The sequence below is a fragment of the Calliphora vicina genome, unplaced genomic scaffold (assembly GCF_958450345.1).
Source record: "Calliphora vicina unplaced genomic scaffold, idCalVici1.1 scaffold_48, whole genome shotgun sequence".
Lineage (NCBI taxonomy): Eukaryota > Metazoa > Arthropoda > Insecta > Diptera > Calliphoridae > Calliphora > Calliphora vicina.
The window spans coordinates 14,470-33,292 of record NW_027052634.1 but is presented as its reverse complement, the minus strand read 5'-3'; the positions used below and the strand labels follow the sequence as shown (position 1 = coordinate 33,292).

General features: G+C 34.8%; 2 protein-coding genes across 2 annotated transcripts; both read left to right on the top strand.

The window, feature by feature from the left end:
- The first annotated feature begins 494 nt into the window (after positions 1–494).
- LOC135963122 (uncharacterized) lies at positions 495–1,475 on the top strand. Its single transcript, XM_065514892.1, has one exon. It carries the CDS (start codon positions 495–497, stop codon positions 1,458–1,460), a length of 966 nt encoding a protein of 321 aa, XP_065370964.1. The 3' UTR covers positions 1,461–1,475.
- Positions 1,476–11,547: 10,072 nt separating this feature from the next.
- Positions 11,548–13,541, top strand: LOC135963121 (mitochondrial ribosome-associated GTPase 2). The gene is made up of 2 exons (XM_065514891.1): positions 11,548–11,709; positions 11,952–13,541. The coding sequence occupies exons 1-2, from the start codon at positions 11,575–11,577 to the stop codon at positions 12,933–12,935; spliced, it is 1,119 nt and encodes a 372-aa protein (XP_065370963.1). The 5' UTR covers positions 11,548–11,574; the 3' UTR covers positions 12,936–13,541.
- The last annotated feature ends 5,282 nt before the right edge of the window (positions 13,542–18,823 follow it).

The following is an 18,823-nucleotide window of genomic DNA, read 5'->3' as shown; positions in this document are numbered from 1 at the left end:
AAATCGAGGGTCGAGGGTGCTAAAATCTCCAAGGGTAACGTGAGTACTCAGGCGGAAGCCACAGGTCTGAGTGCCACTGGAGCTACTGTGACTGCGACGAATCAGACGAATACCCCGGGTCTGGTAGTCGGTGATGCTACTGGGGTAAATAAAACGAATAGTTTTTTGCCTAGACAGGAAAGAGTGACTTTGGACGACAGCGACGACAACCTCTCAGGTCTGAAAGGGTTAAACCTTTATGAGACTGATGAGGAGGACTTACTCATGGTGTCCTCCGAGCCGCTAAAAGCGAATGAAGACGTACATCCGGAGGCCCATGACCCTGCAAAGGGAGACACAGAACAGAAAAACAGGACGAACGGAAAAGGTTGGCGGGCTACAAACGCTCTCTCCGGTATGTCAGGACGTTGGACTCGCGAGATCCCGCGTCTTTGACCACCAGGGAAAAGCGTTTGCGGCGTAAACATACCTACCACATACAGAAGTATGAGGCCATGCTAAATACTACTGTTGTGGAGGTAAGGCCAGCCAAGACTACGACCGAACCAAACCAGAGCAGGCAGGTGATCACATCTAAACATGTGCCCCATGCCAGCACTGGACCGAACACGATCACCGTCTCGGAGGATCTTGACGTACGCCCATCTACATCAAAGAGGGCCACGTCGGGGCCAAAGAGAGGTGATGACCAATGCGGCACTACGAAGTCTGCTAGCACAACACCCAAGGTGCTGTCCGCAATCTCCTCTACTCGAGGAACCGCGACGGCTTCCAAAGGTACAGCAAGCAGGCCTAGTATTAAGCGGCAAAGGTCAGGTGAAACGCAGGTGTCTGAGGGTAAGCGGCTGAAACCATCAACTAGCTTAACATCAGCACCTGAGCTACAAGTAGCCATCATAGATCGTAGTCAACCTGATGGGAAAATGACTACGGACAGATGGCTGCTTCTGGAGGAGAAGATCTTGCGGGCACTAGTGGACGAACTCGCATGCAGTGAGGATGATTCCTTCACTGCATTCGATGGCGCCAAATGGTTAAAGGGTGTCAAGATCATCGGGTGCGGTAACGAGAAGGCTCTAGGCTTTCTCAGTAACTGTATCCGAGGAGTTGGCGAACTCTGGCCCAACGCAAGAATCGAAATCGTCCCACTGGATCAAGTACCTTTTCGTACGACGGTGAGAGTGTGGGTCCCTCCTCCCCTTTTGGAGGACGAAGCCACGCTAACACTTATAAAGCGTCAGAACAAGGAACTTGGTACAGATGACTGGACGATTGAACGAGGACGCTCTAGGGACAAAGGAGAAGGCAAGGATCTCTGGATCAAAATTGGTTCAGAATCCCTCCGACTCCTGCGTTCTTCGCAAGGCGTCATCAAGTACGGGCTTAACCAACTCCGGTTGATCTTGCCCGCGGTGAAGCGCAATGATGAACCCAAGCGGCCTGAGAGTGGTACAGATTAATCTGCACCACTCCGAAGCAGCATCGGACGATTTGCTGCGCTTCATGGAGAAGGCAGCTATCCACGTGGCCTTAATCCAAGAACCCTGGCTTGTAGCCAGTAAAGTTCGAGGCGTCCGGTCACGAAACTATGTGCTCCTTTCTCCGAACCCTGAAGGTAAAGTAAGGAGCTGTATTTTGGTCAGGAAAGACATTAAGGTTTTCCTTCTATCTAATTACAGTTCTGGTGACTTAACGGTAGTTGCACTAGAGCGACAAGGGTTACCAACCCTAATCATATCATCTGCGTACCTACCATACGACGAAGCTAATCCGCCCTCACGTGCCGTACGCACACTTGTAGACTGGTGTAACACAAGGGGCCATGATCTCATCATAGGATGTGATGCTAATGCCCATCATACTCTGTGGGGGAGCTCGGATATAAATGACAGGGGTGAGTGTTTACTTCAATACCTTCTATCTACTAACCTAAGTGTTTGCAATAGGGGTACTATACCAACGTTCTTCAATAGGATCAGGGAGCAGGTCATTGATATTACTTTGGTAGGGAACACTGACTCAGTTAGAATTCTTGATTGGAGAGTTTCACTCGAGTGCTCATTCTCCGATCACCACAGGATAGTGTTTACGATACAGCTTACACTGGATAGGGAAAAACCCTTTAGAAATCCTAGGAAAACCGACTGGGTCAATTTCTGTAATCTTAGTGACACCATACCACATCCAGCAATGGATAGATTAAATGGTACACGGGACTTGGACGACTCGGTGGATTTTCTATCCAGGTCATTAAGGGAAGCCTACTATGCTTCGTGTAGGGAGCGGCAGGGACCTAGGAAATTCCGGCAACCATGGTGGAATCCTAGACTAATGCAGCTAAGAAAGGAATGTAGAAAACTTTTTAATAAGGCGAAGAGGGACCAAGACTTGTTAAGCTGGGACGATTATCGTCAAAGCTTCAACACTTTCAAGAGGGAAACCAGACGGGCAAAGAGGGAATCTTGGGAGCGTTTCTGTGGGGAACTGGAGAATACCACGGAGGCATCGCATCTACGAAAGGTACTATCCAAGGATCCTGGTACGCCTGGATTCCTGATGAAACCGGATGGTAACTTTACTGAAAGTAGTATCGAAACTTTGGAACTGCTAATGGAGACACACTTTCCGGGTTGCAGGGATGATGAAAATGAGGTATCCGCTTCGGAGCATCTTGCAGCTTCTCAAATCCACATAAGTGAATTAGTTAGTTCCATTGTTAGCGTGGAGAAAATCTCGTGGGCGGTGTCATCTTTTAAGCCCTATAAATCACCAGGGCCAGATGGCATATTCCCAGCGTTACTCCAAAAATCGATTTCAACCATCATGCCATGGCTTATAATGATATTTAGGTACAGCCTGGAAACAGGATACATTCCTAAAGAATGGAGAGAGGTTACAGTGGTATTTATCCCCAAAGCGGGAAAGGTAAACCACAGTACCGCAAAGGACTATAGACCGATCAGTCTGTCATCGTTTTTATTGAAAACACTGGAAAGATTGGTCGATATCCACGTCAGGAACATCCTCTCCCCTGATAATTTCTGTAGGGCACATCACGCATACCTTAAAGGCAGGTCGGTGGAGACAGCCTTGCATGACGTTGTCGGAACTATAGAGGGGACACTTGACAAGAAGGAATATGTTATGGCATCTTTCTTGGATATAGAGGGTGCGTTTAATAATGTGAACATATCCGCAATAGTTGATGCACTGGGTGACTTATGTGTTGATCAGCGGATAAGGAATTGGACAGAAAATATGCTTAGGAGCAGGGCCATTAACTCTAATATGGGTATTGGTAGGACAAGGAAAGTTGTGACAAGAGGCACACCACAAGGTGGGGTCATCTCTCCACTTCTGTGGAATCTTGTCGTAAATAAAATCCTTTTCAGGCTCAGTAGGATAGGTACCAAAGTAGTCGCATATGCTGACGACGTTGTGCTTCTTATTCAAGGGAAGTTTCTTCCCACAATAAGTGAACTCATGGAATCAGCGCTCAGCGTTCTGCTATCATTGGCCAAGGAAAACGGTTTGGGTGTTAACCCTGCCAAGACCGAACTGGTTCTTTTCACCAGGAGATATAAAACTCCAGAATTTAAACCTCCACGACTGGATGGTACTTTTCTGAAGTTTTCAAGCGAAGCCAAATATCTTGGCGTAATTTTGGACTCTAAGCTCTCGTGGAAACGTAATGCTGAGAGTCGAATGAAGAAGGCATTATGTGCCTTCTATATATGCAAGAAAACCTTTGGGAAGAGATGGGGTCTTAAACCATACATTGTACACTGGATGTACACCGCGGTCATAAGACCTATTTTGACCTATGGGGCTCTTGTTTGGTGGAGAGTAGTGGACACTAAGACTCACCTCTCTATTCTAAACAAAGTACAAAGATTAGCATGTCTTGCAATTACTGGCTCTATGAATTCCACACCTCAGGCCAGTCTAGAGACGATGCTAAATATAACTCCCCTTGATATATATATCAAATGCATTTCTGCTAAGTCTGCTCTACGACTCAAACAGTCGAGCGGACTGAAGCATGATCGTATTGGTCATGGCACCATCCTACAAAAGATAGGCAGGCCAATCATAGGGAGGGAAACGGATTATATAATACCCACACCGAATTTTGATAGAACATTTAGGATCAGAATACCGACAAGGGATGATTGGGCCGCGAACTCTGTCCTAAGAGATGACGTGATCTCAATCTATACTGATGGTTCAAAGACAGAAAGAGGCACGGGCTCGGGAATCTTCTCAGATGAGCTGGACCTTTTGATGTCTCTTCGATTACCCGATACCTGCACGGTTTTCCAGGCAGAAATTTATGCTATTGATACAGCCGCGAGAAGAATCCGGGAACTGAATCTCGAAAATTCGACCATACATATCTACTTGGACAGCCTGGCATCAATCAAGGCTCTTAACTCCAACGTGATTAGGTCGAAATGTCTTCTCAATTGTATCAAATCACTGGCACAACTGACACAACATCACGTGGAGTTGATATGGGTTCCAGGGCATGCGGGCATCCTGGGAAATGAAGTATCTGATGAGTGCGCAACAAACGGGTCGTCCCTGGACGTATCTCTTGCGCAAAGGGATATTCACACTCCCTTGGTGACAGTATCAAAATTGATAGATGAATGGGCTTTGAGCGAGACGGAACTCAGGTGGTCAAATATCATCACTTGTAGAATATCCAGAATGCTCTGGCCCAATCTGACAGAGGATAGAACTAAGACTCTTTTGTCTCTTAGTAGGAATTCGATTCGATTGGACATATGTCGGAACGTATGGGTTACCCACGTTATGGCTATTGTAGAAGTTGTTTAGATGAAGAGGAGGAGGAATCGGTACAGCACCTTCTATGTGAATGCCCAGCCTTACAAGAGCATAGACTACTACATCTTGGTAGAGCTCTTTTCCATGATCTGGACTGTCTCAGAGATGTGTCACTAGTGAATATGATTGGGTTTATTAGAAGTACCGGCTGGTTCCCATAGGGACCACAGAAATCACATAATAGACGAAACTAGGGAGGGAAACTATTCTCACTTTATGTATGACATTTTCAGCATAAGGGAATAGTACTTCTAAGGGTACCACAATGGGCCGCAAGGCCTCCGAGTGAACTCGCTAACTTGCGAGCAACCCACGTAACCTAAACCTAAACCTTAACTCACTTACTCTTGTAAACCCCAAGCGTACGGTACGTACTAGAAAAAATATAAACCCCCGAAGAAAAAACTTAATAAAACCCCATTTTTATTTAAAACCCCAAAAACTAATTGCATTTTTATTTTTTTAAACCCCGATATTTTCGAGAAATATTTCAAGGAAACATTTTTGGTCCTTCGAACCGGATAGAAACCCCCGAGGCCTTGAGATATTTCATGAAAATATTTTTATTTTCAGAGAACCGAGGATTTTTCTCTATCACCCCAACCAAATTTGGAAATATTTTCAATTAAACCCCCCCCCCCCCTTATCCACAAAACCAAGGAAAAAGGTACGTTATTCAATTTAATAGTGAATATAATAAAACAAAAAGTGACAATAAAAAAGTGTTTTTATAAAAAGCAAAAGAATAACCAACAAGTTAAAAAAGAAGTTTCTCATTTTTGACTCTAGATGTTTCTTGAACTTCTTTAACTTCAGACAGAAGTTTCTCGTTGGCTGTTTCCATTTTTTCCATCATAGCCGCGAACATTGTGCTTAAATCCAAGCTGCTTGTTATTGAACGTGTAGAAACTTCCATTTCGTCCTTATAATCGAATTCGTAAGCACCGATGTCAACATCACGCCGCTTGAATTCGTCTATCAGCCTCTCCTGCAATTCTGCCTTATTACCTGCTGTTGGTAGCTCCAACTTACTCAATTCTTTCTTGAGTTGTTCAACATTTAGTTCCTCAAACATCATGCTTATTAATTTGCAATCCCACTTCTGACACCAATTGTTACGTTTTAACCTTTTCAAAACGTTGGTTTATTTCCTTTAAATAAACTGGATACTTTCGATTGCAAATAAAAGCCGTTTAGTTGTTTGAAAATTGTAAAAACTCTTTATTTATTTAAAATGTACAACAACAGAATTAAATAGTCACTCAATGTTTTTATACACGTTTATAAATTCGCAGAAATACAGACACACTTTATAATGTACACGAATTCACTTGAAAAACACAGCACTCAGTTGATGTTTATTCGAAAAGCGTCTCTAATAAACTCACTCACGACTGCAACCTCTGCCACTATTTATAACACTGCATTACCATCTAGAAAGCTCTATTTCTACAATGTTCTTTAACTGAATATTCGAATTCGAATATACGGTCGTAGCAAACAGCGCTGCCATACTTACGATCAATGGTCAACTGATAATAATACCCATAGATATGTAAAATTTTGGGCACTGCTATTTCAAAGTATTATGCAACTTTAAATCAGCCGTTAAAATCGTTATATTTGAATTCAAGTACAATTTTGTAACAATATTTATAAAAAAGAAAATAAAAATAACAATATTTTTTTAAATTTCTTGAGAGAAACTTTTCGCAAAATATTGCTACACTTTTTCTCACATCTTTCCAATAGTTAATGGAAAATTATTTAATAATATGTAATACAGAAACACTTGTGTGAGAAAAAGGATTTTTTGTTTCATTTCATGCGGAAAGTTTTACGATTCTATTTTAAATATTTACTTATATTACCTACATACATAGGCGCATATTCATAAACGATCACCAAGTGTTAACTTTTTTAAGTACGTATTTAAGTTATTCACAATAGGTTACTTTCAGCACAATTAGTTAGCACTTAAACAAGGTGCATTTAATAAAGTGCCATCGGCAGCACAGCTGATTATAGAAATAGCTCGCACAAATGTCAAACTACATATATAAAAAATATTCGCCCGTACGCCCGTATGTCAAACTCTATATATAAAAAATAAGTGAATTCGCCTGTATTTATTTCAATTCGCCACTGCTGTCACCTTGTTAAATACGCCTTGCACTTAAACATGGGTAAAGTTGTAACCAAGGCGAATTCAATAACGTCGGCAGAACAACAGCACAGCGATTGCTGATTGCTTTAGGTTTGTTACTGAATGCGGCAACACTGAGAAACAGCTGTTGTGTTTAATTGCATTATTTGTTTTGCTAACATAAATACCACAGAATACAATAAATACTTATAAATCTGTAAAAAATTTATTAATTGTAGTGAAAATGATTTCTTCTCAAAAGAAAATAAAAAAGTGTGAGCTTTTTCGAACGTGCTTTTTTAATTTTTGGTATTCTCTTTTTTGATATCTAATAAAATGTATATAAAATTATGATTGCGTTCGAAATTTATTTCGATTACGAGTGAGACAATTTGCCCCCTGAATATTTCATTAAAATCGTTTTGTGGCTTGGTGATTATGATGATTATTAAAAAGATGTATTTGAAAATGAAATTGTTTTTCTATAAAAAGTTAAATTATTTTGTTTTTTATTAAATTATTTTATTTTAAGGTTTTGTTTACTCCTAACTAACTAATAGTTATACTGTCGGTTAAAATTATTTTTGTATGAAAACTGTCAGTATAACTATTAGTTAACACATAACCAGACTTCGTGTTACTGGGGGTAAGAAAATAATAAAATAAATAATTTAATTAAAAATTTAAACCTGCTTTTTATATTTAAAGTTTTTTGCTTTTTGTCCTTTTTACCCGTTTTGAATGTGTTATTTGCAAATCGAAAAAATAAGGCCCTACTTTTGTAAATCACGTCACCAAAGTGATATTTATGTGCAAAGCAAAAACAACAATTCACATTTTAAAAATTTGTTATTGTTTTGTGTACACAATTTTCAAATTATGAAAGGCAAATCAACGCTTGAATTTTTGTGCGTTTGTTTGGTTCACAATTTCCTAAATTTTCAAATTTTTTTGTTAAAATTTAACTTTTTTTCTTGACGTTTTTTATTCTTTTTTTCGTAATTTTTTACCCTTTTTACCCGTTTTTACTATACACTTGACGCTTTTCTTCATTTCTAGAATGGCAACACTGCTGTAGACGACATGTTACCCTGTGTCTATACTTGACAAATATTTATCATAACAATTAATGACGTTTGTTGTCAAGATAAAGTTGTCTAAGCAAAAGAACTAACAATTTTGTCATAACGAAGCAATAATACCAATAAATGGGGACTATACCTGATAATTTTTTATCTTGACAACCATTTTGACGTTTATCATGATAAAAATTTGTCAAGTATAACCAGGGCTTTAAGCGCACCATACACTATCAAAATACTCATCAAGCAGTATTAATGAAAATGTGTTTGTATGTGTGACACCGACAACGTTTGATGGAAAATCAAAAACATTTTGATTTTTACCATGCTTGATGTCACTTTTTGATAGTGTATGGTGTTTTCTCATCAATCACGAAGTCATTTACAAAAATTTTTCAAGGCGTATATTTCGCTTATTATTTTTGTTTTTTTCTTTATTCTCAACATGTTCTCGTTATTGCAATTAAAGTTACATCCGATATTGAAATTTTTAAATACAATTTAGTGCAAATAAAAATTAAATATAATTCCCGCTATTGGTGTTAACACCACAAAACAAAAATAAAATGCAGATTGACGAGTCATCAATCAAGTGTACATCAAAGCATCAAATTACACGTACACGAAAGTGTCATCAAGCATTTTGAAAGTGTATTGTGCCCTTTATACCATATTCACACGACGACATTATTCGTCATTCAAGCTCACATTCGTCATTCAACCCCCAATTACGAACTGAATTACATGATTCGCCATACAAAATTTCAAGTGCGAATTACCTTGTTCGTACGTAATTCAGTTTGAATTACCTTATGAATTACGAACGAATGACTGTCATCTCTAATTTTTATCGATTATTTATGTATCAAAATCAGCTGTGCAAACAAAAATGTCAAAACAAAATAAAGAAAAAGATTTTTGTATTAAATAAATAAATTAAAAGAAATAAAAAGTCTGATTAAAGTTAAATTCATTTGTAGAAGTAGCAGCTCTGCCATTCTTTCAGCCCACACCTCTAATAAAGCCCGCTTGCTGCCCTGGTCCCACTTGCTTGCACTTTTTCTTTTTTCTAATAATGAAAATAATAATTAAATTATATTTGTTTAATTAATAATGCTACATTTTTATGTTTTTACTTACCTTTTTTATCCATTGCCAAATTACAAATTTAAAATTCGCACCAAACAAACAAAATAAACAAAAAAACAAAACATGTAAACAGAAGAAAAAAAAAACAAGAAGAAGAAATAAATAAATGTCAAAATGAATTACGAATGTTGTCGTGTAAACATGTTGATTCGCAATCGTAATTCAAAACGCGAATTAAGTAATTCAGACTGCCGTGGAAACATGGCATTAGCGAAAACTAGGTGCATGCCGTAATTATATACTAGGTGGTATCGGTGGCGAATTCAGGAAAAGTTTTTGTCCTTTTTACCCGTTTTGAATGTGTTATTTGCAAATCGAAAAAATAAATTTTCAAATTTTTTTGTTAAAATTTAACTTTTTTTCTTGACGTTTTTTTACTTTTTTTTCGTAATTTTTTTTACCGTTTTTACTATACACTTGACGCTTTTCTTCATTTCTAGAATGGCAACACTGCTGTAGACGACATGTTAAGCTAGGGTTACACGATTGCCGCAATGCACCAATTTGTACCAATTTTTATTGTGCTAATTTGGAGGACAATAAAACGATTGTCGCAATCAAATTCTCTGCAGTTACACGATTGCCTCAAATTTCATAAATTTGGTTGCCGTAAATTGGCGCACAACGATTAAGGGGCAATAATTGCCGTCTCCCAGTTACACGATTGTTACTGAATGCGGCAACACTGAGAAACAGCTGTTGTGTTTAATTGCATTATTTGTTTTGCTAACATAAATAACACAGAATACAATAAATACTTATAAATCTGTAAAAAATTTATTAATTGTAGTGAAAATGATTTCTTTTCAAAAGAAAAAGTGTGAGCAAGAGTACTCCCAAACACGAAAACTAGGTGCATGCCGTAATTATATACTTGGTGGTATCGGTGGCGAATTCAGGAAAATTCATTAATTTTTTATATATGGAGTTTGACATTCAAAACCACTCTCTCATTGTTTCGAATGTCAAACTCCATATATAAAAAATGCATGAATTCGCTCGTATTTGCCTGAATTCGAGACCTACACCACAAAGTACACCACAAAAGTATACTTTGTGCCTACACCACAATGTCAGTGTTGCCACTTCATGTGTAATTACACATATTGTGTGTAATTTTAACTTTTAGGTGTAGCCCATGTGTAATTGATTGCATGTGTAATCCATGTGTAATTTTAAATTCCATTTATATCCAAAAATATATGGTCAATGTATATCTTTTATCTTTATTTTGGATTTTTATTGAATAGATGATTCATGGATTCTTCAATGTTTCTTAAATTTACCTCACCACATTCGGATAAAGTATAAAACATCATCACTATTTAGTCGTGACACTTTAAAGTATCTTTCAGTCCTCCAGCACTCTGTTGCTGAAGAGTTAAAACACTGGATCAAAAATGTCTTCCATTTACACTAAAATATTTAAAAACATGTACCTCTAAAGGTATATTTATCTTCTTTATATGGTATAAATCAAGATCAGCGAAACAGCTTGCATTTTTATAATTTCTTTGGTGTTGATAGCTCTCATAATTAGAAGCACAAAAACGTTAATATTTTTCCCTGCTCTCTTTTAGTTTAAGAGTTATATGAATTTAAAGTCAATACATATAATAGTATATTTCTCATATATTTGGAAAACAAACTGATCGTTATGGGTATCATTGAATAGTGCTTCACAATACCTTTAATATGATATATAATATGGTACAGTTTATTAATATTGTGAACCAAAAATTCCTTTTTGATTTTATATGACAGTACTTCAGAAAATTTTGATATACAGAAAAAGTGATTTTAGCGAAGCCGGTGTTCGATACACCCCAGAACTAAAAGTCCCTTCACCCGGCCGAAGGCCGGCAATACAGAAAATGTGAATATTAACAGAAAAAAAAATATGAAAATAAAAACTGTTACGCGGATCTTGATTTGTTCCTTTTGTTTTAATAAAAAATTATTTTTTTTTATAAAATTTTTTTTTATTTTGACTACTTGGGAAGGGCACTTGCCCACCCCAGAATAATAGTCTAGCTACGCTTGTGGTCCACTGTGACTAACATTTTGAATTCATGAATGTACTATTTTAAAAATCTTGTATTCACAAAATCTTGTATTTACAAATTCATAGATCATGAAAATTTATTTACATGTGTAATTTTTTGTCGAATGTGTAATTTAGGTATGGGGAATGTGTAGTTTATAATTTTCTTGGTGGCAACACTGCACCATGTTTATAAATTCGTCTTGACTAGGTGATTTTTTCTTTAATTTAGTGCTTTTTGAAATTAAAAACTTGACAACGCTCATATTTTTTAAATTTACTAATTTTAATATAAACGAATTATGTCACTAAAAGGAATATGTTTATTATTCCAAAAGCACTCTAGATTTTACAGCAGTAAATATAAATTAAGTTTGTCAGATGCTGTAACACCTGCACTGAGAGCAAAAAAATCGAAATCGAATAGTGAAAATGTGGTTGGTATCAAAATGCGGAATATATTGAGCCATCTAACTCAACTCTTTTCGAAAATGAAGATATGGGCATTAGAAATTGTTATGAAAATATATTAATTTAAATTATCTTCTGATTATCACTATATTCAATAAAAAATTGCTGGTGAAAATGTTAAAATTCGTTCTGAGTTAGAGAGTTCAATTTAACATCCAAACTCTAATAATGGTTATATATTATTAAGATATGTGCACTTTTTTTCTAGCCAAATTATTTTTCTGATACCAAGTCGGTAAGAGTTGTCGGAGGGAAAGGTGGGAATGGTTGTATATCTTTTTTGCAACTTTGGTGCAATGAACGAGCAGGACCTGATGGTGGAGATGGTGGAAATGGAGGTCATGTTATTTTCGAATCATCTAAAGATGTTAGAAATTTAAATCATTTATGTACCACTATTCGAGGGGAAGATGGGCAATGTGGCACTCCAAAAGAATGTCATGGAAAAAATTCAAAACACACTATAACTAAAGTTCCTATTGGTACTATTATACGAAATAAAAGTGGAGTTATAATAGGTGATTTAGATAGAGAACACATGATGTTTGTAGCTTCGAGAGGAGGAGCTGGAGGAAAAGGAAATAGATTTTTTACCACAGAAAAGGAAAACAGTCCAAAAGTTTGTGAACATGGTCCACCAGGTGAAGACTTCATTTACATATTAGAAATGCGAAGCATGGCCGACATAGGTATAGTTGGATTTCCCAACGCTGGCAAAAGTACTCTAATAAATGCAATAACACGAACACGCTCCAAAGTTGCTCCATATGCATTCACAACCATACACCCACAAATAGGAATGGTTCAATACGCCGACCACTTTCAATTAGCAGTTGCAGACTTACCTGGAATCATACCAGGATCTCACCGCAATAAGGGTTTAGGATTGCAGTTTCTTAAACACGTTGAGCGTTGTTCATCTTTGATTTATCTCTTGGACGCAAGCGCAGAAAGTCCATGGCTGCATTATGAAAACTTAAATTACGAAATGTTTAATTTTAATAAAAAGTTAACAACATATCCTAAAATAATTGTGGCAAACAAAATTGATAAACCCGAAGCCATCGCAAATTTATCAGAATTAAAAAATAGAATAGACGGTCCTGTTATCGGTATAAGTGCGAAAGACGGGACAAATTTACAGCAACTACTAAATTTAATGCGACTTACTTGTGAAGACAATTTATCATAAAATTGGTGATGTCGCCACTTATGTATGTACAGTGGTGGCCACCAATTTAAGACAAATACTTGAATTTTTTTCATCAACTGAATTTTAAGTGCGATAGAGCCAAAATAAACATTAAAAATAAATGAAATTTATTATTAATGTTTTTAGTTTCTGAAAAATGTTTGGAAAAATCGGTAAAACATAGATATTAGAGTGACAATCAGTTGTATGGAAAAAATTTTTTGTTAAAATTTTGAAGAGTGCCGGGTGGAATATTGTGACACTAGGCCTAACAGTCAAGCGCTGAAAATTTGAGCCAAATCGGGCAACGATTTCTGGACGCGCATCGAGGTCAAAGTTCAGATATATGCAAAATTTTACTATTTATATGGAATAAATAGGTGAAACTCGTTAAATTTCTGCATTGTTTTCTAGAAATGTATAGATTTATTTATATTAACGAATATTACATTAAAAACATTTTTTCGAAGTTAACCCTGCATCTCCTTTGGGTCAAAATGACCCAAAAACTGTATTATCGCCAAAATTCGGAAAAAATGCAAATTTTTCAGATATTTTAAAAATTTTGCTACTAAATAAATAATTTTGCAATTGAATGCAAAAGAATCGAAATGTGTACGTAATTATCGCTGTAATGAGAAATAAATGACAAAATTTGATGGAAAAATGTTAAAGTTATTACAAATTCGCCAGACCATTAACGTGTTTCAGGCCACTTGAACAAAAAATTTAGGAACAAATCAAGATCCGCGTAACAGTTTTTATTTTCATAATTTTTTTTCTGTTAATATTCACATTTTCTGTATTGCCGGCCTTCGGCCGGGTGAAGGGACTTTTAGTTCTGGGGTGTATCGAACACCGGCTTCGCTAAAATCACTTTTTCTGTATATCAAATTTTTCTGAAGTACTGTCATATAAAATCAAAAAGGAATTTTTGGTTCACAATATTAATAAACTGTACCATATTATATATCATATTAAAGGTATTGTGAAGCACTATTCAATGATACCCATAACGATCAGTTTGTTTTCCAAATATATGAGAAATATACTATTATATGTATTGACTTTAAATTCATATAACTCTTAAACTAAAAGAGAGCAGGGAAAAATATTAACGTTTTTGTGCTTCTAATTATGAGAGCTATCAACACCAAAGAAATTATAAAAATGCAAGCTGTTTCGCTGATCTTGATTTATACCAAAATTTAGGAAAAAAATTAACATATTTCGAGAGAAATTAAAATATAAGCTAATTTTTATTTAAAATACACATCTGCTCAAAATAATAGATACACCTAATTGGAAAAAATTTAAATGGCGGTAACATTGAAAATTTCCTCGCAAGCGTTAAGAATACATCATATTATTAAAATTTCTATCTGGCAATGTCATGTCAGTCAAAAATCTGGCAACTATTTGCTTTCATGTTGATTTTTAAAAACGAATTTATTTGAATTACAAAAAATTATTTGCTCATAAAAATAGATACACATCAGTAATTTGTAATTTGTTTATATACAATTTTTTTTTTGTGCAATTTTTTGTTCCTATTTACGTGAAACAGTAAGTATAATTTAAATTTTAGTAACAATTTTATAAAAAATAGGACTCTTGAAGAAAATGGGACGAAATCATCATTGTACCGAAGATGAGAAAAAAATTGTTCAAACGATGAGAAATCAAGGAAAATCATTACGGGAAATAGCAAAGAGCATAGGAAGATCTTTACATTTTGTCCAAAATGCTTTATCTAAAAAACAAAAAAGAGAAACTCGCGGTAGACCAAAGAAAACCAGTCCAGAAACAGATAGGCGGATCGTCCTTATGGTTAAAAAAGACCCTTTCATATCATCGAAAGCTATTTCTGCGGAGCTATGTAAAGAAATCAGTCCACAAACAGTTCGTCGTCGTCTTTTACAAGCTAAATTGCCGGGAAGAATTGCCAGAAAAGTGCCACTAATGCGCCAAAAAAATATCAAGACAAGATTAGAATTTGCTAAAGAGCACTTACAATGGTCCGGGTGTGAAGGCGAAAAAAAATGGAGAAATATTTTATGGAGCGACGAAACAAAAATAAATTTGTTTGGAAACGACTGCCAAAGAAAAAGACGGTAAAACATGGCGGGGGAAACATAATGGTTTGGGGTTGCTTTTCATGGAATGGTGTTGGTCCGATATTCCGAATAGAAGATACCATGAATGCTAGTGGGTATAGAGACATATTGGAAAACGTAATGCTTCCATATGCATCGGAAAATATGCCATTAATATGGACATTCCAGCAGGACAACGACCCAAAACATAGTTCAAGATTAGTTAAAAACTGGTTCTTGGAGAATAACGTACCTGTTTTAAGCTGGCCCAGCCAATCCCCTGATTTAAACCCAATAGAAAACTTGTGGAGTGAATTAAAGATAAGGCTTTCGAAGGACCTTTTCAAAAATAAAGACGATTTATGGGAGAAAACGCAAAAAATATGGTACGAGATTCCATTGGAGAAGTGTCAGAACTTGATATCCAGTATGCCCAGAAGAGTGGAGAAAGTTTTACAAAACAAAGGTGGATATACTGGATACTAGCTTTACTTTAATAATAAACTAATTTTTTTAAGATAAAATTTATTAGCTTTTGTTTAATAAGAATTTTTAAAAATGTATCTATTATTATGAGCACCAAATTTTTCGAAATTTAAGAAATTTAATTTACTTTATAATATTTATTATTAATTATGAAATATTTTGTTTTTTACTCTCCTTTTAACTATAAATAAAAATCGACTGAATTTTTTTTATAATTTTACAATATACCATTATTTCTTTTCGTTTTTAAAAAATAAATTTTGGTGTATCTATTATTTTGAGCAGATGTGTATATCCGTATTTACTTGTGTATATGTTTTTGTCTTCGTAGGATACCGTTAACCTATTCACAGGTATGGCCAAAAAAATTATTTTTTTAACGGCTGTTTCAAATCTCCATTTTGAAATTTTTAAAAATTTTCTTAAACACATTTCATAATTTTTTGATCATCACATTGGGATTTATTGAGATCAAAATAGGGAATAAAAATGTGAAAAAATTATGTCAATACCTCTTACAGTTTTTCCGTACCTGCGATTTAAATTTTGCGATTTTCAAGAAAAACTAAATTTTTGCCCATATTTAGGCGAATGAGCCCAATTTCCTTACTGTTATAAAATTTAAGTAAAACTTATTCATAATATTATAATCCTGCTAATTTTAATTATGGTCTGAAAGTTTTACTAAAATCGGAAAACGATAACCTTAAAATCGTGAAGGTCAAAGGTCAAATTTTTCAATATGTGGAATTTCTAATAAAAATATAGCCAAATGTTATATATTTTTGGGTCGATTTTAATGAAACTTGAGGAAAGTATAGCATAAAGTCCAGAATTTAAAATAACAGCACAAAAATGGAAATTAACCCTTAGCAGCACCCTCAACTTTTAAAATCACGAAAAACACAGCCATTTTGACCCCAAGTGCTCTTAAAGGATTAAATCCATTTTTGCACTGTTGTAGTAAATGTTAGACCCCAATATATATTTTGCTCAAGTTTCATTAAAATCGGCCAAAAATATATAACATTTCGCTATCTTTTCTTTAGAAATTCCAAATATTGAAAAATTTGACCTTTGACCTTCACTATTTAAGGTTATCGTTTTCCGATTTTAGTAAAACTTTCAGACCATATTTAAAATTACAAGGACTATAATATTATGAATTGGTTTTACTTAAAATTTATAACATTAAGGAAATTGGGCTCATTCGCCTAAATATGGAAAAAAAAATTAGTTTTTCTTGAAAATCGCTAAATTTAAATCGCAGGCACGGAAAAACTGTAAGAGGTATTGACATAATTTTTTCATATTTTTATTCCCTATTTTGATCTCAATAAATCCCAATGTGATGATCAAAAAATTCTGAAATTTCTTTAACAAAATTTTTAAAAATTTGAAAATGGAGATTCGAAACGGCAGTTAAAAAAAATATTTTTTTTGGCCATACCTGCGAATAGGTTAACGATATTCTACGAAGCAATTGAATGCAAAAGAATCGAAATGTGTACGTAATTATCGTTGTAATGAGATATAAATGAAAAAATTTGGTTAAAAAATTTTAAAGTTATTACAAATTCGCCAGACCATTAACGTGTTTCAGGCCACTTGAATATAAAATTTAGGAAAAAAATTAACATATTTCGAGAAAAATTAAAATAAAAGCTAATTTTTATTTAAAATATATCCGAATTTACTTGTGTACGAGTTTTTGTCTTCGTAGAATATCGTTAACCTATTCGCAGGTATGGCCAAAAAAAATATTTTTTTTAACTGCCGTTTCGAATTTCCATTTTCAAATTTTTAAAAATTTTGTTCAAGAAATTTCAGAATTTTTTGATCATCACATTGGGATTTATTGAGATCAAAATAGGGAATAAAAATATGAAAAAATTATGTCAATACCTCTTACAGTTTTTCCGTACCTGCGATTTAAATTTAGCGATTTTCAAGAAAAACTAATTTTTTTTTCCATATTTAGGCGAATGAGCCCAATTTCCTTAATGTTATAAATTTTAAGTAAAACCTATTCATAATATTATAGTCCTTGTAATTTTAAATATGGTCTGAAAGTTTTACTAAAATCGGAAAACGATAACCTTAAATAGTGAAGGTCAAAGGTCAAATTTTTCAATATTTGGAATTTCTAAAGAAAAGATAGCGAAATGTTATATATTTTTGGCCGATTTTACTGAAACTTGAGCAAAATATACATTGGGGTCTAACATTTACTACAACAGTGCAAAAATGGATTTAATCCTTTAAGAGCACTTGGGGTCAAAATGGCTGTGTTTTTCGTGATTTTAAAAGTTGAGGGTGCTGCTAAGGGTTAATTTCCATTTTTGTGCTGTTATTTTAAATTCTGGACTTTATGCTATACTTTCCTCAAGTTTCATTAAAATCGACCCAAAAATATATAACATTTGGCTATATTTTTATTAGAAATTCCACATATTGAAAAATTTGACCTTTGACCTTCACGATTTTAAGGTTATCGTTTTCCGATTTTAGTAAAACTTTCAGACCATAATTAAAATTAGCAGGATTATAATATTATGAATAAGTTTTACTTAAAATTTATAACAGTAAGGAAATTGGGCTCATTCGCCTAAATATGGGCAAAAAATTAGTTTTTCTTGAAAATCGCAAAATTTAAATCGCAGGTACGGAAAAACTGTAAGAGGCAGGGTTTCGAAGAACTACTAAAAGCAGTCGCATTTTACTGAATAGTTGACTTTTTACAGTCTCATGCTTAAAAAAAAGTAACTAGTTTCAGTTTTTGATCACATGGTTACTGAAAACAGTTGACTGTGCACACACATTACAACAGCAAGCAGCAATCGATTTTGTTTTTTTCCAGCAGCCAAACGAATCAGCAGCCGCCATGTTTCAGTTTTCAACTCTACCGAACTGATTACACGACTTCAGCAGCAAAAACATTTCTGTGTGTGCTGCTTACGCATTGTCAGTTTGGAGTTTTGTTTTTCGTACTACGCAGCGTAACAAAAACTGCTAGCTCGACTGAATAGTACGACTGGCTAGTTTGGCTGGTTGTATAAAATGTGTGTACAACAACACACACTTGAAGCTAGGTTGAATCGTATGATATTTTGGTTTTTGTGTTTACATATCACAGAGGAAATTTAAATGTTATTATTGTTAATAGAAATAAATAGGAAATTCTTATATTTATTATATCTTAATTAAAAATACTAAAAAATAAATTTAATAAAATTATTAATTAATAAATTTAGAATAAAAAATTATTGATATTTTTTTATTATATTTTATATTGACTAACTCAGT

Bases quoted from the DNA above. Each gene is read 5' to 3' on its own strand.
- LOC135963122 (XM_065514892.1), top strand. From the start codon at position 495: ATGCTAAATACTACTGTTGTGGAGGTAAGGCCAGCCAAGACTACGACC.
- LOC135963121 (XM_065514891.1), top strand. From the start codon at position 11,575: ATGTCACTAAAAGGAATATGTTTATTATTCCAAAAGCACTCTAGATTT. The intron at 11,710-11,951 runs GTTGGTATCAAA...CTTTTTTTCTAG, and splicing joins AATCGAATAGTGAAAATGTG to CCAAATTATTTTTCTGATAC.